Source organism: Amblyraja radiata, chromosome 35 (genome assembly GCF_010909765.2).
Source record: "Amblyraja radiata isolate CabotCenter1 chromosome 35, sAmbRad1.1.pri, whole genome shotgun sequence".
Taxonomy (NCBI): domain Eukaryota; kingdom Metazoa; phylum Chordata; class Chondrichthyes; order Rajiformes; family Rajidae; genus Amblyraja; species Amblyraja radiata.
In genome coordinates this window covers 5,815,754-5,837,140 of record NC_045990.1, presented here as the reverse complement: position 1 = coordinate 5,837,140, position 21,387 = coordinate 5,815,754, and the positions used below count along the sequence as shown (strand labels likewise).

Here is a 21,387-nt window from a genome sequence, read left to right as displayed (position 1 = left end):
CAGACTCGAAACGTCACCCAATCCTTCTCTCCAGAGATGCCAAGCTACTCCAGCATCTTGTGTCTACCTTTTAAGAAGAAAACAAGCTGGTTGGGACTTGGAAGAGAATTAAGTCATTAGTCCAAGGGTTCCCAACCAGGGGGTAAATTTCGGTAGGGCTGAAGATGTCCTGGTTGGGTTGCTCCTGGGCCTGGCCAAGCTGGCCATCCGTGAGTCAAGGCGCCAGACAGTGGAGGGCTCTACCCGAGCCGGCTGCCTGCCCCTTTTCCGGGGTTACGTCCGTGCCCGGGTGCGGATGGAAAGGGAATACGCCCTGTCTACGGGCACCCTGAGGGAGTTCCGCAACCGCTGGGCACCGAGGGGGGTTGAATGTATCCTTGACAAGGATTGTAATATAGTTGTTTAGCAGTTGCTTACATATTTGTTCATCTTGTATTATGGTGGTGTTTTGTTTTATTGTATTGTAAATACAATTTTAATATTTGAATAAATATTTTTGATTAAAAAAAAAAAAAAAAAAAAAAAAAAAAAAAAGGGGTAAATTTCACCGACCCAGGGGGTAAATGTGTTGATTCTGGATCTGTACATATTTGTTCTCATTGACTGACTGTGTTTGGTTCTGGTATACCGGTATCTGTCCATCATTAGTTGGTCATAAATAAGTGAAATAATATTGTTATGTGCTATTAAAGTTGCCTGGGGTAAACGGGATGAACAAGGTTGGGAAAAACCTGCATTAAATGATAGCAGTATATGAAATTATAAGAGGCATAGATAGGTTAAGGGCCTGTCCCATTTGGGCGTCATTTGCGTGTCATTTACGCAACACCATTTACGTGTCACGACACGCGATGTGCGCATGGTGCGTGCTGACGTAGGCAGTGACGTGCGATCCCATGATTTTGGGATGTACAAAATCTTTGCACGCCATCTGCGTGACGCGCAAATGACACCCAAGTGGGATAGGCCCTTTGGAGCGTGGAAACAGGCCCTTCGGCCCATCAAGTCCATGTTTGATCACCCATATGCTGGTGCTATCCTACAAACACTAGGGACAATTTATAGTTTTTTTCCCCCCAGGCCGATTAGCCTACGAAACTCGTATGTCCTTGGAGTGTGGGAGGAAACCGGAGCACCCGGAGGAAACCCACGCAGGTCACAGGGAGAACGTGCAAACTCCGCACAGACAGCACCCATAGTCAGGGTCAAGTGGGACAGAACCATTTTGGGGCACAGGACGGACCAACCTTTGGGAATGCTTTTATAAACGCACCCTACAATACATTTTATGGTTTTCCCGTTTGATTAACACTTATGTTTTTCCAAACACAGGGAACACTGGGAATTCCGGGCCTGCCAGGGTACCCAGGTCGGAAGGGGCCAAAGGTCAGTGTGGGTTAAAGTTCAAAGTGTCTATGTACATCGCATTCCTCCTGGCTTGGATGGGGGGGGGGGGGGGGGTCGTGTTCAAGAAGGAACTGCATCGTAGCAGTTCCACAGTTAGATATGCTGAAAGTCAAGGGTAAGTGTTGGTCTTTCTCTCTCCGCCTCCCCTTCCCCCTCCCCTTCCCCCTCTCCCTCTCTCCCCCACCCCCTCCCCTTCCCCCTCCCTCTCTCTCCTCCCCTCCCTCTCCCTCTCTCGCCCCCTCTCACTCTCTCTCCTCCTCTCCTCCTTTCCCCCTTTCTCCCTCTCTCTCCCCTCTTCTCTCTCCTCCCTCTCCCCCTCCCTTTCCCTCTCACCCCCTCTCCCCTTCTCCCTCAGGTATCAGGATGTAGGGGCGGAAAACCCCGGGGGGGGGCAGAGGGGACACGTCCCCCCCATGTTTTGAGAGTTGGGGGATATCATCCCCCCCCCAAGTTTTTGTAATCCCGATTTTAAAATCTCCGTTTTTGCCGCTGGATTGAGCCTCCGAAGCCTCGCGCGCGTGTGTGCGTGCGTGCGTGCGTGCGTGCGTGCGTGCGTGCGTGTGTGCGTGCGTGTGTGTGTGTGTGTGTGTGTGCGCGTGCGCATGCGCATGCGCGCGCGGACGCCAAAAAATTGTGCCCCCCGTCCCCTCCATGTTTTGATAGCCAGTTCCGCTCTCGTCAGGATGGAACCCGGGTCTCTGGCGCCGGGAGGCAGCAACTCTACCGCTGCGCCACCGTGCCCCACCCTTGAAGGCGTGCCGTCCTTGAGTAATAAATACGAGAAAATGGGCAGTGGGAAAAATGTTTGGGATTCCCTTCCTAAGTGTGTGTGCTGCGAGGCAAGGGGTTAAGTAACCCAGAGTCTGAAGAAGGGTCTTGGCCCGAAACGTCATCCATTCCTTCTCTCCAGAGATGTAACCGGGTTAATAACCAGTTGTATGGTGGCCCCCACATGACCGAGTTCCCAGACCACATAACTCTGCTGTGCTGTGGGAATGTGTTATCATTGACAATTGCATCTGATTTTATCGGCGCGCGGTGCACTGATTCTACTGTCCCGTTTACATGTTTGATTGTGTTTTTTTTCCTCTCTGCTCCATCCCAGGGTTCGTTTGGATTCGTGGGATCCACAGGATTAAGCGGGGAAAAGGGCAGAAGGGTAGGTGTGGCCACCCCTCACCCTGTGTCCAACTTGGTTTAGCTTGGCTCACAAGTTACAGGGGTAGTATTAGGCCATTCGGCCCATCGAGTCCACCCCGCCATTCAATCTGTCTCCTAATCCCATTTTGTGTGTATTTGCCATTAATGCTGACGAATTGTCTCAGACACAAAACATCTCTCACAAGTTAAGTGGTAGCGTGGCCGAGCGGTCTAAGGCGCTGGATTAAGGCTCCAGTCTCTTCGGGGGGCGTGGGTTCGAATCCCACCGCTGCCATCATTGTTTTAATAAGGAATATGTGGGGTGGGCGAATATATTCGGGATATATACAAAATGTTACCCATTCCTTCTCCAGAACTAGGGGTCACAGTTTAAGGATAAGAGGGAAGACTTTTAGGACCGAGATGAGAAAATCATTTTTCACACAGAGAGTGGTGAATCTGTGGAATTCTCTGCCACAAGGTAGTTGAGGCCAGTTCATTGGCTATATTTAAGAGGGTTAGATGTGGCCCTTGTGGCTAAAGGGATCAGGGGGTATGGAGAGAAGGCAGGGATGGGATACTGAGTTGGATGATCAGCCATGATCATATCGAATGGCGGTGCAGGCTCGAAGGGCCGAATGGCCTACTCCTGCACCTATTTTCTATGTTTCTAAGTTCACAAGTTATAGGAGTAGAATTAGGCCATTCGGCCCATCGAGTCTACTCCGCCATTCAATCATGGCTGATCTCTGCCTCCTAATCCCATTTTCCTGCCTTCTCCCCATAACCCTTGACACCCGTTCTAATCAAGAACCTGTCTATCTCTGCCTTAAAAATATCCACTGACTTGGCCTCCACAGCCCTCTGTGTGGCAATGAGTTCCACAGATTAACTACCCTCTGACTAACAAAGTTTCTCCTCACCTCCTTTCTCATAGAGCGCCCTTTAATTCTGAGGCTGTGACCTCTGGGCCTAGACTCTCCCACCAGTGGAAACATCCTCTCCACATCCACTCTATCTACTATGCCTTTCATTATTCTGTAAGTTTCAATGAGGTCCCCCCCTCAACCTTCTAAACTCCAGCGAGTACAGGCCCAGTGCCAACAGACGCTCCTGGTGGCTCAGCACTTCAACTCCCCCTCCCATTCCCAATCTGACCTTTCTGTCCTGGGCCTCCTCCATTGCCAGAGTGAGGCCCAGTGCAAATTGGAGGAGCAGCACTTCATATTTCGCTTGGGCAGTTTACACCCCAGCGGTATGAACATTGACTTCTCTAACTTCAGATAGCCCTTGCTTTCCCTCTCTCTCCATCCCCTTCCCCTTCCCAGTTCTCCCACTAGTCTTACTGTCCCACCCCCTCTCTTGACATCAGTCTGAAGAAGGGTCTCGACCTGAAAACATCACCCGTTCCTTCTCTCCAGAGATGCTGCCTGTCCCGCTGAGTTACTCCAGCATTTTGTGTCTCCCATCAACCACCCATTTCTACACTCATCCCACCACACTATACGACCTCTACCTCATTGAGGACATTGGACATTGGATTTTGTCCATTGAATTGACGTACTACAATGCAGACAACTATATTCTGCCCTCCGTATCTTCCCCTTTGTCCCAACTATTATATTTGAGTTTCAGGTGATTGTACTCGCATCTATCTCAGTGGAAACCTTCGAACTATCCGTGATCGGATTCTTCTTGCACTAAACGTTACACCATTGATTCAGTATCTGTACACTGTGAACCGCTTGATTGGAATCACGTCTAGGTCTTTCCGCTAACTAGATAGCGTGCAAGAAAAAAGCGTTACACTGTACCTCTGTACATGTGACAATATTAAACGTAACTAAACTAAACAAGCAGACTCCAGCTCCTAGTTTTCAAGTGTAAGGTTTGGGGGAAGAGTTAAACCCCTGTCCCACGGTACGAGTTCATTCCAAGAGCTCTCCCGAGTTTAAAAAAAAACAAACTCGTGGTAAGCACGGAGAATGAACGTAGCGGGTACGTCGGAGCTCGGGGATGTCTTTTAGCAGCTCGTAACGCTAACGGCAGGTACTCGGGAAGACTCGCTAACGGCAGGTAAGCACGGGAAGACTCGTGAAGATTTTTCAACATGATGAAAAATGTCCACGAGAGCCCCGAGTACCGACGAGCGGCCATTACCGTAAATCTCCGAGTTCGAATCAGGGCGAACTCTGGAGAGCTCTTTGAATGAACTCGTATCGTGGGACAGGGGCTATAAGAGGGAAAACCTCTGACGTGATAGTTTAGTTTGTTGAGAGATACATGGCAGAAGCAGGCCCTTCGGCCCACCGAGTCCATTCCGACCAGCGATTAGCACTATCCTACACATGCCAGGGACAATTTACAGGAGCCAATTAACCTAAAGACTAATGAGATCTTTCTTCTGATCTGGTCGCAGGGCAGAGCTGGAGCTCCAGGCAGCGGAGGTGCCCGTGGTTCCGTGGTGAGTCGCAGCTCTCGATACTTCACTTCAGCCCTCGATCGCCAACGATCACGCATTCTCTTCGATTAACCTCCACCCCTGCTGCCTCCCCCCTCTTGGTCCCCTTAACTCCTTCCCTCTCCTCTCCCTGCTTCAGTCTTTAGAGTTTACGTTAGACTTCGGACGATGAGAGCACGCAGCTGAGAACAAAGAGGGTCCCGGCATGGGGGGAGGGGGCGCTGAGAGAATAGGAGCGACCATTGGGGTCCACTTTGTAACTTTGCTGCTTATATCTAGCACCTCTTTGCATACCTTGTGTACGCCACGCCCGACAAAGAATTCCACTGTGTATTAAATTCACATGTGACAAACAAATATGAAACAATCAATCACTGGAGATACAGCCCGGAAACAGGCCCTTCGGCCCACCGGGTCCGCGCTGACCAGCTATCACCCCCTGCATCAGCACTGTCCGACACACACTAGGGACAATTTACAATGTTCCAAAAGCCAATTAACCTTCAAACGCACGTCTTTAGAGTGTGGAAGGAAACCGGAGCTCCCGGATAAAACCCACGCGGTCACAGGGAGAACGTGCAAACTCCGTACAGACAGCACCCATCGTCAGAATTGAACCCACGTCTCTTGCCTTGTAAGGCAGCAACGCCACCGTGACGCCCCACCACCGCCTATCTCTCCTCGCGCCTTCTCGTTCCTTTCTCCCCCCATTTACAATTGTAGATTTGCATAGTTAAATTTCACATTTCCAAACACACCACGGTGGGATTTGAACCGCCGTCCCCGGATCGGGGAGCCTCCAACCCATCCGTGACATTACTGCACAGAGAGGAGATGGTTTGGAACCCAGGTTGGCGCAGCTGATACTGCTCAAGGTCCGTTCCGTGGGGGGTGAGCTGGGTGGGATTGAATTCACTGATGCCCAGTGAGTGGAAAGAAGAGAGACGCTGTGTGAGGCAGGACTTCACCTTCTTCTGTTGTTCCTATTGATAGGGGGAACGAGGAGAAAGGGGTCATCGAGGATCACCAGGGAAACCAGGCACCAAGGTGAGGCATTGCCCTGATATCGCTGTTTGTATGTATGTGTCTATATATATATATATATACACTCAACTTTTTTTTCTCTTGTTGATGTACCATGTTCTCTCATTGATGTACTTCCTTCTGCAGTTGTACAGAGCCCTAGTGAGACCACACCTGGAATATTGTGTGCAGTTTTGGTCCCCTAATTTGAGGAAGGACATTCTTGCTATTGAGGGAGCCCAGCGTAGGTTTACAAGGTTAATTCCCGGGATGGCGGGACTGTCATATGTTGAGAGAATGGAGCAGCTGGGCTTGTACACTCTGAAGTTTAGAAGGATGAGAGAGGATCTCATTGAAACATATAAGATTGTAAAGGGTTTGGACACGCTAGAGGCAGGAAACATGTTCCCGATGTTGGGGGAGTCCAGAACCAGGGGCCACAGTTTAAAAATAAATTGGATAGTTATATTGACGGAAAAGGAATGGAGTGTTATGGTCTGAGCGCCGGTATATGGGACTAGGGGAGAATAAGTGTTCGGCACGGACTAGAAGGGTCGAGATGGCCTGTTTCCGTGCTGTAATTGTTATATGGTTATATATGGTTATATGGTTTAAGAATAAGGAGTAAGCCATTTAGAACGGAGACGAGGAAACACTTTTTCTCACAGAGAGTGGTGAGTCTGTGGAATTCTCTGCCTCAGAGGCCGGTGGAGGCAGGTTCTCTGGATGCTTTCAAGAGAGAGCTAGATAGGGCTCTTGAAGATAGCGGAGTCAGGGGATATGGGGAGAAGGCAGGAACGGGTTACTGATTGGGGAATGATCAGCCATGATCATATTGAATGGCGGTGCTGGCTCGAAGGGCCGAATGGCCTCTACTCCTGCTCCTGTTGTCTATTGTCTGTCCCACGGTGATTTTTTTCGGCAACTGCCGGCGTCATAACAGGGTTGCCAAAAGATTTTGAACATTTCATAGAAACATAGAAAATAGGTGCAGGAGGAGGCCATTATCCAGAGGCGACAAATCAAATGTTGCGAAACTTGAAAAAACAACGCGCATGAATACGTCATCACGCCGCGGATTTTTCGGTGAACCTGATACGTCGGTCAATTATGCCGGCAGTCGCCGAAAAAATCGCCAAGTGGGACAGGCCCTTAAGAATTTCATTGTTCTATCTGGGACATATGACAATAAAACTCTCTTGACTCTTATCAAAGTGGCTACTGAAATGCACCTTGTCAAGCCAAAGCAGGAAAGAACTGCAGATGCTAGTTTGAATCGAAGGTATTCCCTCTCTCCAGAGATGCTGCCTGTCCCGCTGTGTTACTCCAGCATTTTGTGTCCACCGTCAAGTTTTTAGTCTTGCGCACAATTATGGTGAGGGTGCGGGTACAATGTAAATCTTGCTTGTAGAAGCATCACAGGCACCTAAACCCAGACATCATACTGAACATAAATTATACATGAATTATGCAGGGGCAACGAAGAGAAAGAGACTGTGCAAAAACAAGGCCAATGTCTATGGTCAGTCATTGTTTATAATGTGAAAGTTCTTACATAGAAACATAGAAAATAATAATAATAATAATGGATGGGATTTATATAGCGCCTTTCTAATACTCAAGGCGCTTTACATCGCATTATTCATTCACTCCTCAGTCACACTCGGTGGTGGTAAGCTACTTCTGTAGCCACAGCTGCCCTGGGGCAGACTGACGGAAGCGTGGCGGCCAATCTGCGCCTACGGCCCCTCCGACCACCACCAATCACTCACACACATTCACACACATTCACACACAGGCAAAGGTGGGTGAAGTGTCTTGCCCAAGGACACAACGACAGTATGCACTCCAAGCGGGATTCGAACCGGCTACCTTCCGGTTGCCAGCCGAACACTTAGCCCATTGTGCCATCTGTCGGTGCAGGAGGAGGCCATTCGGCCCTTCGAGCCAGCACCGCCGTTAATTGTGATCATAGCTGATCGTCCCCTATCAATAACCCGTGCCTGCCTCTCCCCATATCCTTTTTTTTTTTTTTTTTTTTAGTCAAAAATATTTATTCAAATATTAAAATAATATTTACAATGCAATAAAACAAAAAACCACCATAATACAAGACAAAACAAATATGCTAAGCAACTGTTAAACAACTATATTACAATCATTGTCAAGGATACATTCAACCCCCCTCGGTACCCAGCGGTTGCGGAACTCCCTCAGGGTGCCCGTAGGCAGGGCGTATTCCCTTTCCTCCCGCACCTGGGCATGGACGTATCCCCGGAAAAGGGGCAGGCAGCTGGCTTGGGTAGAGCCCTCCACTGTCTGCCGCCTCGACTCGCGGATGGCCAGCTTGGCCAGGCCCAGGAGCAACCCAACCAGGACATCTTCAGCCCTCCCCATATCCCTTGACACCACTAGCCCCTAGAGCTCTATCTAACTCTCTCTTAAATCCATCCAGTGATTTGGCCTCCAGGGAATTCCACAAATTCACAACTCTCTGGGTGAAAAAGTTTTTTCTCACCTCAGCCTTAAATGGCCTCCCCTTTATTCTAAGACTGTGGCCCCCCCCTGGTTCTGGACTCGCCCAACATTGGGAAATGTTTTCTTGTTGTCACTTTAGATCAGTAGTGTAACCAAGTTAATGGGGGGGAAACATAAATGCTGGAGAAACTCAGCGGGTGCGGCAGCATCTATGGAGCGAAGGAAATAGGCAACGTTATCGGGCCGAAACCCTTCTTCAGACTGATGTGAGGGTGGTGGGGTGACAGTGGGCTGAGGGGGAGATGAGAAAGTAAGGACCACCTGAAATTAGAGAAGTCATGTTCATATCGCTGGGGTGCAAACTGCCCAAGCGAAATATGAGGTGCTGCTCCTCCAATTTACGGTGGTCCTCATTCTGGCCATGGAGGAGGCCCAGGACAGAAAGGTCGGATTGGGAATGGGAGGGGGAGTTGAAGTGCTGAGCCACCGGGAGATCAGGTTGGTGATGGAGGGGTAACGTTGGGTGTGTCTGGTGACAGGGTTTAGACTGTTCTGTTCCCCTCTTCTACTCCCCATGGATGTTTCCTCACTAATGGTGATCTTCTGACTCTTCCACAGGGTAATGCTGGCACTGATGGGCCACAAGGCGTGCCTGGTGTAAAGGTAAGGTCTGCTCTCTGGAAGTCTCTACTTGGTTAAGTCCGGTTCAGCTCAAAGATGCAGCTTGCAACCAGGCCCTTCGGCCCACCGAGCCCATGCCGGCCATCGATCACCCCATCGCGCCAGTTCCATGAATTCCCACTCTTGCATCCACTCGATACACACCAGAGGTGATTTACAGAGGGCCAATTAACCGACAAACACGCACACCTTTGGGATGAGGGAGGGAACCGGAGCGCCCGTAGAAAACCCACGCGGTCACGGGGAGAACGTGCAAACTCCGTGCAGACAGCACTCGAGGTCGGGATGGTACCCGTGTCTCTGGCGCTGTGAGGCAGCAACTCTACTGCTGCGCCACCGTGCCACCCTACTCTTTTGGACACTTAACCCTGCTCTTGGTGTCGCGGCCAGTTCTAGTTGTGTCTCGACTGCACTGTCATCTCCGTCATTGTAAAGACCGTCAGGAGGAGAATTTGTAAAACGCAAACGTATTCTGTCAAGTTTGAGTCTATCAAGAAACATCGAACAGATCACTTCGACAGAGAGGATTTGCGGACTTCAGTGCCTGAGGGCAGGATCGAATACCAGATCCCCCTACAGAGAGGCAGCCACTCTGCCTGATATACAGCGACTTCACCCTGCCCGCAGTCAGCCCGTGTTATTTCTTTGAATTAAAGACATCATATTTTCCCTCTAATATGCAATAATGCATCAATCCAACTGTGAGAACAACGACCTTTACAATCATAGACTTTTCCTTTAAGACTCCTTGGAATCTGGTGTCAGACCATCAAGTCATCCAGCATAGAAAACAGGCCCTTCAGCCCAACTCGTCCATACTGCCCTTGATGGCCCAACTAAGCTAGGCCCATGTTTGGCCCATGTTTTATTTTAGTTTTGAGATACCATGCCCTTCAGCCCTCCGTCAGGGTCAGGGTCGAACCCGGGTCTCTGCCACTGTGAGGCAGTGGTTCTACCACCCTGGAGTGAAACAGCATGGACAGACTCGGGGCAGGCCTTTCGGCCCCTCTTTGATCTTCCACTCCATACCAGCTTCCTCCATGTTGTCAGCAAACTCCTTCCCAGAGACCATAACATGGAATGGTGTAGGGGCTCAAGTTAATTTTAACCTGAACTGGGTGGTGAATCTGTGGAATTCTTTGCCACAGAAGGCTGTGGAGGCCAAGTCAGTGGATATTTTTGAGACAGAGATAGATAGATTCTTGATTAGTACGGGTGTCAGGACTTATGTGGAGATGGCAGGAGAATGGGGTTAGGAGGGAGAGATAGATCAGCCATGATTGAATGGCGGGGTAGACTTGATGGGCCGAATGGCCTAATTCTCCTCCCATCATTTATGACCTCTTCCTCCACTTTAATTTCCCAGACTTCATTTTTAATTTATTGGGCTCAGACTTGAAGCTGTAATTTCCGGCCTTGTTTTGTTTGGCTGAAGGGATGAGAACATGACCCGTGTGTGTCAAAGACAGAGGTTTCCTCTCTAGATGTTCCATCCTTCTCTTTAGTTTAGTTTAGGAATACAGCGCGGAAACAGGCCCATCGGCCCTCCGAGTCCGAGCCAACCAGCGATCACCCTGCATACGAAACAAAGGTTTTTCACTGGGTGCTCCGGTTTCCTCCCACACTCCAAAGATGTGCGGGGATTGTAGGCTAATTGCCTTCTGTAAATTGCCCCTGGTGTACAGGACGCAACTAGTGCACTAGTAATCGATTGTCTGCATGGACTCAGTGGGCCGAAGGGCCTGTTTCCACACTGTATCATTCTATGACTCTACATGGGAATCCTTCTGATGTAAACAATTGGATGAGCTTTTAAAGAATTTTTCATGATAGCATTAATAAAATGATTTGTGGTATTTATTGACAACTGCATGCATTACACGTTCCATTAGTTTAATTATGGGATGTGTTCAGATGTACATGGAAGATATTCAATGTAATTAAACATTTCTAGGAGATTCATACAAAGTGTACGCATACAGATGGCAACAGAAAATAGACTTTTCCCATTTATGGGAAAAAAAAATTTTCAGGAATGGAACATATGGGTTATCCAGGGAATGTCTGAATGTTAAATTGCTTCGAGCGTGTGATTTTACTGCGTTTTTCTTACACAAAACATTATTCACGTTATTCCCTTAATCATGTTTACTTCAGTTTAGTTTAACGATTCAGAGCGGAAACAGGCTCTTCGGCCCATCGAGTCTGCGATCCCAGCACACTAACACTATCCTACACACACTAGGGACAATTTACATTTACACCAAGCCAAACCTGTACCTGTTTGGAGTGTGGGAGGAAACCGGAGATCTCTGAGGAAAACCCACTCAGGTCATGGGGAGAATGTACTACAGACTTCGTACAGACAGCACCCGCAGCCGGGATCGAACCTGGGTTTCTGGCGCTGTAAGCGTTGTAAGGCAGCAACACTACCGATGCGCCACCATACACTGTGGGCAGTTCAATGATAATCATGTATTGTCTTTCCGCTGACTGGTTAGCTCGCATCAACAGCTTTTCACTGTACCTCGGTACACGTGGTAATAAACTCAACTCAAACTCAAACCTTTTTCACGGCCAGAAGTTAAGATTTAGGTGGTGGCTCAACTCATTGGGAGTTCCACGGAGCTTGGTCTATGCAATGTCTAACAGCATCATCTATCTTTGTTTTTCAAGGGACCTCCAGGACCTCAAGGGCCAAATGGCTTCTCAGGGCCAAAAGGACCTCCGGTGAGAAAGCCTACGTTTGTTTCGCTTGTGGGGGTGGAGGGTACTGGGACTATCCCAACGTTGCACAGGTACATGGATAGGATTGGGGGGTGCTGAGGGGAGGTGGACAGGTCCTTACATTCATCATTTCTAGGAGAAGAATTGTGCCATTCGACCCATCAAGTCTACTCTGCCATGCAATCATGGCTGATCTACCTTTCCCTCTCAACCCCATTCTCCTGCCTTCTCCCCATAACTCCTGACACCCGTACTAATCAAGAATTTGCCAATCTCTGCCTTAAAAATATCCATTGACTTGGCCTCCACAGCCTTCTGTGGCAATGCATGCCACAAATTCACCACCCTGTGACTAAAGAAATTCCTCCTCATCTCCTTCTAGTAGATACATCCTTTAATCCTGAGGCTATGGCCTCTAGTCCTGGACTCTCCCACTAGTGGAAACATCCTCTCCGCATCTACTCTATCCAAGTCTTTCATTATTCATTATCATCGAATGGAAGCCACATTCTTCTATCTCCAGGCAATCTTACAAGCTGGACATGCTGGGTGCAGTTCAGGCAGCAACTGGGAAGGAGAAACAGTCAATGTTTCAGGTCGAAGACTTTCCATCGAGTCTGGGTGAGGTTGGATGTAGATCAGGGTTTAAGAAGCTGTGGAAGGTCAGAATAAAGTAGGAATCAGAGAATCACAGCCTAACATTATTGAAGATAGACACAAAATGCTGGAGTAACTCAGTGAGTCAGGCAGCATCTCTGGAGAAAAAAGGATGGGTGATGTTTCGGATTGGGACACTTCCTCAGACTGCTTGTCTGAAGAATCGTCCCAGCCCAAAACGTCACCCATCCGTTTTCTCCAGAGATTCTGCCTGGTTCGTTGAGTTACTCCAGCACTTGAACTCAATATTGAGTTTCTTCCCTGCTATAATCAGACTCTTAACTCAGATGTTGGAAGGGAGTTCTGATGTTGGTGTCTGGCTTCAAAGAGGAGTGGGCTGTTGAAGGGGGCAGCCCAGTGAAAAGATTAACAGGACATTGATATGCTGCACTAACTAGGGATTCTTGCAGGCGCTACTTACTATAGCCATCGCCAAGCCTGTATGCATTGTCCATGCAATGGCAACACTGAACGAACAATTACAACTGGGTTTGAAGAGCAACTGAGAAACTAGACTTAGCACACAATGGCCCTTGAGAATAAAACTCCAAATGGCAGCAATGGACACAAAGACATTGCCAAACAAGACCAAGAGATGTTAATGTTATTGAACCAAGCAGAGAAAGCATGGAAGATGTGCCTGTTAGTGTATCAGTGCAGACAATAGTGGGGACAAGGAACTGCAGATGCTGGTTTACACAAAGGGACACAAAGTGCTGGAGTAACTCAGCAGATCAGGCAGCATCTCTGGAGAACATGCACGGGTGATTTAGTTTGCAGATCCAGCGCGGAAACAGGCTCTTCGGCACAACGGGTCTGCGCCGTCCAGCGATCCCCCGCACGCTAACACTACCCTACACACACGAGGGACAATTTACATTTTTACCAAGCCAATTAACCTACAATCCTGTACATCTTTGTAGCGTAGAAGGAAACCGGGGATCTCGGAGAGAACCCACGCAGGAATGTATAAAACCGGTACAGATAGCACCCGTAGTCAGGATCGAATCTTGGGTTTCTTGCGCGTAAGGCAGCAACTCTACCCAAATGCGTGTCTGAATTTTTTTAAACTAATCAACTTAAACCTGTGATTGCTTCATCTTGCTGCCTCTGTGATCTCTCCAGGGACCTGCAGGGAAGGATGGCATCCCCGGACACCCAGGGCAACGAGGAGAAGCTGTAAGTCGCACGCTGTTATATTGACCACAAGGGCGTCTCAAAGAATAGGAGCGTGAAATAGTTCACCGACTTGGGTGAAGAATGCATGCAGTAGAGAGGGCCACCCAGTGTGCCCCCCCACCCCCCTACCCCTGTAATACTGAGACACTTATAGCCTCTCCCTCCACCTTCATCCCTCCCTCAACCACCCGCCACTGAGTCCCCCTGAGCTCTGATGTCCCAGTGTTGCTCTGAATGTCCCCATTCCCTTCCTATACTGAAGGAAGCCATTTGGCCCGTCAGTAACCCGTTACGCCCCTGTCCCACTGTACGAGCTAATTCAAGAGTTCTCCCGAGCTTCCCCTGATTCGAACTCGGAGAATTACGGTAAAAACGATCGTAGGTACTCGGGGCTCTCGTGGACATTTTTCAACATGTTGAAAAATCTCCACGAGTCTTCATGAGCTTACCATGTTTCCCGAGTACCTGCCGTTAGCGTTACGAGCCGTTAAGAGACGTCCCCGAGCTCCGACGTACCTGCGGCGTACATTCTACGTGCTTACCACGAGTTTGATTTTTTTAAACTCGGGAGAGCTCTTGAATTAGCTCGTACAGTGGGACAGGCCCTTTATTCTCCCTGTGTCCCGTTCTTGCCACATTCCCATCAAATCTGTCCCAGGCTCCAGCCCTCACCCACACACTCTGGGGCTATTCTACAGAGGGGCAAGCAACCCACAGTCCCAGTAACAATACCATACAATACTGCCTTGTATCAATACAAGTTACATGTCTCTTGAAATTCCAAAGTACTGCAGTTGCTGGAGATGTATAAATAAAGGTCATCTGGAATCGTTTAGATATACAGCACGGAAACAGGCCCTTCAGCTCACGCAGGTCACAGGGAGAGCATGCAAACTCCGCACAGACAGCACTCTTGCTTCTTGTTACCATTGCCGCCTGAGTAACCTGATCCCCTGCTGCTCTGGGCTGAAGATTGCTGGATCTCCTAATACCCTTATCCTTTTTTTAATGTCTTTTCTGCAGGGTTTCCAAGGGAAGAATGGTCTACTTGGTCCACCTGGAGTAGTGGGACCTCAGGTAAGCCCAGCGTCTTCAAGTCAACACAAGTGTGCAGGCAATCCACCACAAACTGGGTGTTGTAGCCTTGAGCTAAGGCGTGAGAGGGGGAGATAGGGTGGTTAATTCCCGGGATGGCGGGACTGCCATATGATGAAAGAATGGATCGACTGGGCTTATATTCACTGGAATTTAGAACGATGAGAGGGGACCTTATAGAAACATATAAAATTATTAAGGGATTGGACAGGCTAGATGCAGGAAAATGTTCCCCATGTTGGGGGAGTCCAGAACCAGGGGTCACACAGTTTAAGAATAAGGGTTAGGCCATTCGTCAAGTCAAGTCAATTATATTTCTATAGCACATTTAAAAACAACTCTCGTTGACCAAAGTGCTTTAATAATAATAATAATAATGGATGGGATTTATATAGCGCCTTTCTAATACTCAAGGCGCTTTACATCAGTGCAGGTACTAACATGCCACATACAATGGTACATAGATCTAACAATACACACATAAATACATACAGACAGCCCTCCCTTAGGATTGAGATGAGGAAAAAAAATTCCCCCAGAGAGTTGTGAATCTGTGGAATTCTCTGCCACAGAAGGCAGTGGAGGCCGATTCATGGGATGTTTTCAAGAGAGAATTGGATGTGGCTCTTAAGGTTAACGGAATCAAGGGATGTGGGGAGAAAGCAGGAACGGGGTACTGATTCTGGATGATCAGCCATGATCATATTGAATGGCGGTGCTGGCTTGGAGGGCCGAATGGCCACTCCTGCACCTACTTTCCATGTTTCTGTGTTTCTATAATCAGAACCTTTTTTTCCCAGGGTGGAAATGTCCAACTGTGAGGTGAGAAGGGGGCAAGTTTAATGGAGATATGCATGGCCGGTTCTTTACACAGAGTGGTGGGGGCCTGAAATGCATTGCCAGCGGTGCGGACAGTACGATAGTGGTGTTTAAGAGGCTTTTGGGTGGACACATGGAAGTGCAGGGATTAGAGGGATATGGATCATGTACAGGCAGATGGGATCAGTTTAACTTGGCACCATGTACGGCACAGACATTGTGGGCCGAAGGGCCTGTTACTGGACTGTAATGTTCCATGTTATCTATGTCCCTCATGACTTCATAAACATCGACAAGGTCACCCCTCAGCCCCCGATACTCCTGGGAAAAGAGTCCCAGCCTATCCAGCTTTCTCCTTACACCCCCAGTCTCGGTAATCATTTATTGTCTTTCCGCTGACTGGTTAGCACGCAACAAAAGCTTTTCACTGTACCTCGGTACACGTGACAATAAACTAAACAGGACTGAACTGAACAGAACATCCCCGTAAGTCCTATGTGCACCCTTTCCATTTTAATTGCAGTTTCGTTTTGATTAGAGATACAGCGTGGAAACAGGCCCATCGGCCCAACCGAATCCACACTGCCCAGCGATCCCTGCACACTAACACTACACACACTAGGTACAATTTACACTTATACAGAGCCAATGAACCTACAAACCTGTTCAAAAAGGAACTGCAGATGCTGGAATATCGAAGGTACACAAAATTGCTGGGGAAACTCAGCGGGTGCAGCAGCATCTATGACTGTTGGCAGATCAATTTCCCTCCTGGGATAAATAAAGTTCTATCGTATTCTCACTCCCGTTAGAAAGAACATTCTGCAGCATTTCTCATAGACGCAACGAACTGCAGATGCTGGAATCTAGGGCACAAGGTGCTGGAGGAACTCAACGGGTCAGGCAGCATCTTTGGAGGGAATACACAGACTGAAGAAGGGTTTCGGCCCGAAACGTCGCCTATTTCCTTCGCTCCATAGATGCTGCTGCACCCGCTGAGTTTCCCCAGCAATTTTGTGAACCTACAAACCTGTACGTTTTTGGAGTGTGGGAGGAAACTGAAGATCTCGGAGAAAACCCATGCGGTTTTAGGGGGAGAACGTAAAACTCCGTACAGACAGCACCCGTCGTCGGGATTGAACCCGGGTCTTCGGCGCTGTGAGGCAGCAACTCTACCACTGTGCCGATTGTGCTAGAAGTGATTTGAGGGGCTGAATGGCCAGATAGTGATCCATTTGTATGGTACGACGCCCTGGGTTTAAATTGGCAGTGCTCTCTCCTCAATGTGCATTGGGTGCTGGTGTATTTATGGGTATTTAGTCATGCCTACAATATTCTGTTGTGCTGAAGCAAAGCAAGAATTTCATTGTCCTATCTGGGACACACGACTATAAACTCACTTGAACTTCAACTTGAACTTGCTGCTGTAGTGTAGTGTGGACAATGGGAAGGGGCCCATCGGCTCCATCTAGTGGTAGACGCCTGCCCCTGTGGGTGACCGATCACTCACCAGGGCAAAACCCTATCGAGATGCCACCTATATGTGTGGCAGGGTGGTCATGTGCCATCAACCTTAAGAAAGACCATAAGCATTATGTTCTTGCAAGGGTATGGTCAAACTTACAAAGGTCTGTGGAATTCTTATCCTCAGAGGGCGGTGGAGGCAGGTTCTCTGGATGCTTTCATAGAAACATAGAAAATAGGTGCAGGAGTAGGCCATTCGGCCCTTCGAGCCTGCACCGCCATCCAATATGATCATGGCAGATCATCTAACTCAGTATCCTGTACCTGCCTCCTCTCCATACCCCCTGATCCCTTTAGCCACAAGGGCCACATCTAACTCCCTCTTAAATATAGCCAGTGAACTGTGGCCTCAACTACCTTCTGTGGCAGAGAATTCCACAGATTCACCACTCTCTTTCAAGAGAGAGCTAGATAGGGCTCTTAAAGATAGCAGAGTCAGGGGATATGGGGTGAAGGCAGGAACGAGGTACTGATTGGGGATGATCAGCCATGATCACATTGAATGGCGGTGCTGGCTCGAAGGGCTGGATGGCCTACTCCTGCACCTATTGTCCATTGTCCATTGTCTATTGTTAAACTGTACCTCCCCCCCCCCCCCCCCACGTTCAAACTGAACTACCCCTCCCCCTTCTGTCGTGGGGTAGACTGACTCCCCTTCCCCCCCCTCTCCAATCTCAGCAGATCCCCAACCCAATCCTTTCCACTGGTCACTTTAATCTCATGTTTCTTGTGCCTTGTGCTTTATGACTGTTGGCAGATCAATTTCCCTCCTGGGATAAATAAAGTTCTATCGTATTCTCGCTCCCGTTAGACTTTGCATTTGTCTGCAGATATGTCGTTGGACCCATCGCAATATCTCAAATTAACTTCCCAAGAAAGAACATTCTGCAGCATTTCTCGTAGACGCAACGAACTGCAGATGCTGGAATCTAGGGCACAAGGTGCTGGAGGAACTCAACGGGTCAGGCAGCATCTTTGGAGGGAATACACAGACGACATTTTGGGACGGGACCCATCTGAAGAAGGGTCAACAGTCTAAGACTGACGAAGGGTCCCAACCTGAAGCTTCGTCTGTCCATTCACAGAAGATGCCCGACCCACTCAGTTTCTCCACTACTTGGATTTTATGCTCAAAGATATTGAAGATTGTAGTCACAATACTGGCAAATGGGGATGATATATATGGGCAAATGGGTTAGTGAGAAAGTGGTGGGCCGAAGGGCCTTTATTTGACACTATATCAAACTATGATTCCATTCCTTCTGGGAGGCGACTCCGGCCTGTCAAAGCTGCCACAGCCAGACATAAAAACAGCTTTTTTTCCCACGAGCAGTAGCTCTACTCAACCACCAAAAGTCTGTAGCCTCCTTGTGCTCTGGTATTTTATTTCATTCACATGTTTAAACTATAATGTTTTATTCTTAATGTTTTAAGTTTTATACTGTATGTCAATGGTCAATAGACAATATGTGCACGATTAGGCCATTCGGCCCTTCGAGCCAGCACCGCCATTCAATGTGATCATGGCTGATCATCCACAAACAGTACCCCTGTTCCTGCCTTCTCCCCATATCTTGAAGAGCCCTATCTAGCTCTCTCTTGAAAGTATCCAATGAATCGGCCCTCTGAAAATTCCACAGACTCACAACTCTCTGTGAAAAAGTGTTTCCTCATCTCCGTTCTAAATGGCCGTTATAAACACTGTACAGATAGCACCCGTGGTCAGGATCGAACCTGGGTCTCTGGCGCTGTAAGGCAGCAACTCTACCGCTGCACCACCATGACGCCCACTTGGTCCCCTGCCATCTATGTCTTGGTGTATCAAGCGCTCCTCTGTGAGTGACGTGTTAGCAACTGATGCCAGGGGTTACAGGGAGAAGCTAAGAGAATGGGGTAAAGAGGTAAAGAAGCTCACAGCCATGAATGAATGGCGGGGTAGACCTGATGGGCCGAATGGACTAATTCTGCTCCGATCACTTTTGAACTTTTTGATGTGCGATTTAAGAGGGAATAATGGGTTGTCTGAATTGCCTGTTCCCACCAGGGTTCCTCTGGCGATAATGGGCCGGCTGGAGAACGTGGCCACCCAGGGGCACCTGGACCTCCGGGTGAACTGGGCATCCCAGGTACTGCTGGAAAGGAAGGCATGAAGGTAGGTCTACAATGCTCATGGATCCTTGGGAACACACCATACGTGATGGCTTAAGGCTCCTGTTTGAAGAATGTTTGGTCGGTTCAAGCAGAGTTTGTGGGTGGTGGAGTCACACCTATCTTCTCACCTTCTCCCTCTCCATGTCTTCCCCCATACAATCCTTCCTCCTAACTCCCCAAGCCCCTGCTATCCCTGCCTTGACACTATTCCCCTGACCATGGATCATATGATCACCAGGCACAAGAAAACCAACAGTAAATTGGGAAGGGATAACAATGGAAGATCTCTCCCTCTCTCATTCCCCCATCTCACGTAGATCTTTGTTATACCGAAGACCACCGCCTTCAATGACTTGGCAACCACACAGGTGTCAGGGGTTATGAGGAGAAGGCAGGAGAATGGGGTTAGGAGGGAGAGATAGATCAGCCATAATTGAATGGTGGAGTAGACTTGATGGGCCGAATGGCCTAATTCTGCTCCTACCACTTGAATTAAAACAGCGACGCCGGAGGCAGTGAGGCATCCCATCTAAACGTGTTTCTAGATTTGGCTGAATAAAGGAAGAAGCCATCTGTAGTATGGTATTGGAGATGCAACTGCAGATGCTGGAGTCTTGAGCAAAGCACAAAGTGATGGAGGAACTCAATTGAGCAGGCAGCCTTTGTGGAGGGTAATGGGCAGGCGACGTTTTTGGTTGGGGCCCCTCATCAAACAGGAGGGGTGGGAGATTGCAACCTTCACATGGTCCGCCCTGTTTCGACGAATGCAATCAACCTGGCGTGCACAATCAAATAAGATCAAATAGCACAAGTTGTCCTCCAACTTTAGGCTGTGCACGCCATACGCAAGAAGAAATAGATCAAACAGGAACTGAATATTAATGGTAATATTTCTCTGGGAAGTTCACTGATTGTGTTTCCTCGTAGGGAGATCCAGGCCCCAATGGTTTTCCCGGTAAACATGGTCCGCCAGGATTGCGGGGATTTGAAGGAACCCGAGGCTTAGAAGGAGGGCCGGTGAGTAGATGAAGGACATGTTTCCATGCTATATCTCCCAACCGAACACCATGAAAGAACCATCAACACTCACCTGATCTTCCTTTCTGCAGGGTTCTGCTGGACTGAAAGGAGGAGAAGGACCTTCAGGTCCATCTGGGCCAACGGTGAGTAGGAGATGTGATTATAAGCTCCGACCTCCTGTGGTCTCTCCCCCAACACCCTCTGGGGATAGAGTCACACCAGCCCCCTGTCACCAACATCTTGACAATGAACCTTCTGAATTTGTAGTCAGCAGGGCAGTACTCCACGGTAGCCAGAAGCAACGTTCCATCTCCTTGGAAATTTCCTCCCAATGCTTGATCAGTACGGATGTTAGAGGCTATGGGGAGAAGGCAGGAGAATGGGGCTAGGAGGGAGAGATAGATCAGCCATGATGGAATGGCGGAGTAGACTTGATGGGACGAATGGCCTATGCCTGCTCCTATCTCTTCTGCATTTGTGGATGGGATTTCCCCAGCCAACAATGGGCCATTATGGGCTCCACCAATCCTTGTTCATCAGTTGCTGGCCCTTTGCATTCACCCTGTCTATTCCCCTTATAGTCGCCCAGCACAGAAACATGTCATTATGGTCCACCTCATCCATGTTGACCATGATGCCCCCGGGGAGGGGGGGTTGTGGGGGTGTGTGGGCGGGGTGGGGGGGGGGGGTTTGTGGGGGGGGGGGGGGGTGTTGACTGGTTGTGTGTGGGGGGAGGGAGGGCAGCGAGCATTGTGGAGCCAGATAGGGGGGAGAGCTGTGTGGGCGGGGGTAAGGGGGGTGTGTGGGCAGGGTGGGGAGGGGGGTGTCAGGGGTTGTGGGGAGAAGTCAGGGGAATGGGGTTGAGAGGGAAAGATAGATCGGCCATCATTGAATGCCGTAGTAGACTTAATGGGCCGAATGGCTTAACTCTGCTCCTATAACGTATGAACTCAAAAGACGAGAGTTGAGCTCATCACTGGTAGATATAGGTCTTGTGTATTGGCATAATATGTTATGGGGGAATG

General features: G+C 48.9%; 1 protein-coding gene, 1 long non-coding RNA gene and 1 other non-coding gene across 4 annotated transcripts in view; 2 read left to right on the top strand and 1 right to left on the bottom strand.

Annotated features, from left to right (window-relative positions):
* col5a3 (collagen type V alpha 3 chain) overlaps nt 1–21,387 on the top strand; it is a 198,756-nt gene that overhangs the window by 125,675 nt on the left and 51,694 nt on the right. For both annotated transcript variants that reach the window (XM_033050912.1, XM_033050913.1), the window contains 11 exons: nt 1,333–1,386; nt 2,513–2,566; nt 4,967–5,011; nt 6,002–6,055; nt 9,128–9,172; nt 11,867–11,920; nt 13,700–13,753; nt 14,777–14,830; nt 19,236–19,343; nt 20,270–20,359; nt 20,452–20,505. In XM_033050912.1, coding sequence (XP_032906803.1) covers nt 1,333–1,386; nt 2,513–2,566; nt 4,967–5,011; nt 6,002–6,055; nt 9,128–9,172; nt 11,867–11,920; nt 13,700–13,753; nt 14,777–14,830; nt 19,236–19,343; nt 20,270–20,359; nt 20,452–20,505 — 666 coding nt within the window. The remainder of the gene's footprint in view (nt 1–1,332; nt 1,387–2,512; nt 2,567–4,966; nt 5,012–6,001; nt 6,056–9,127; nt 9,173–11,866; nt 11,921–13,699; nt 13,754–14,776; nt 14,831–19,235; nt 19,344–20,269; nt 20,360–20,451; nt 20,506–21,387) is intronic.
* trnal-aag lies at nt 2,760–2,842 on the top strand. Its single transcript has one exon. It is a non-coding gene; the product is annotated as a tRNA-Leu (tRNA).
* On the bottom strand, nt 3,216–12,161 carry LOC116991928. Its single transcript, XR_004416932.1, has 3 exons — nt 12,116–12,161; nt 8,411–8,412; nt 3,216–3,296 (listed from the first exon to the last, which is right to left on the bottom strand). It is a non-coding gene; the product is annotated as an uncharacterized LOC116991928 (long non-coding RNA).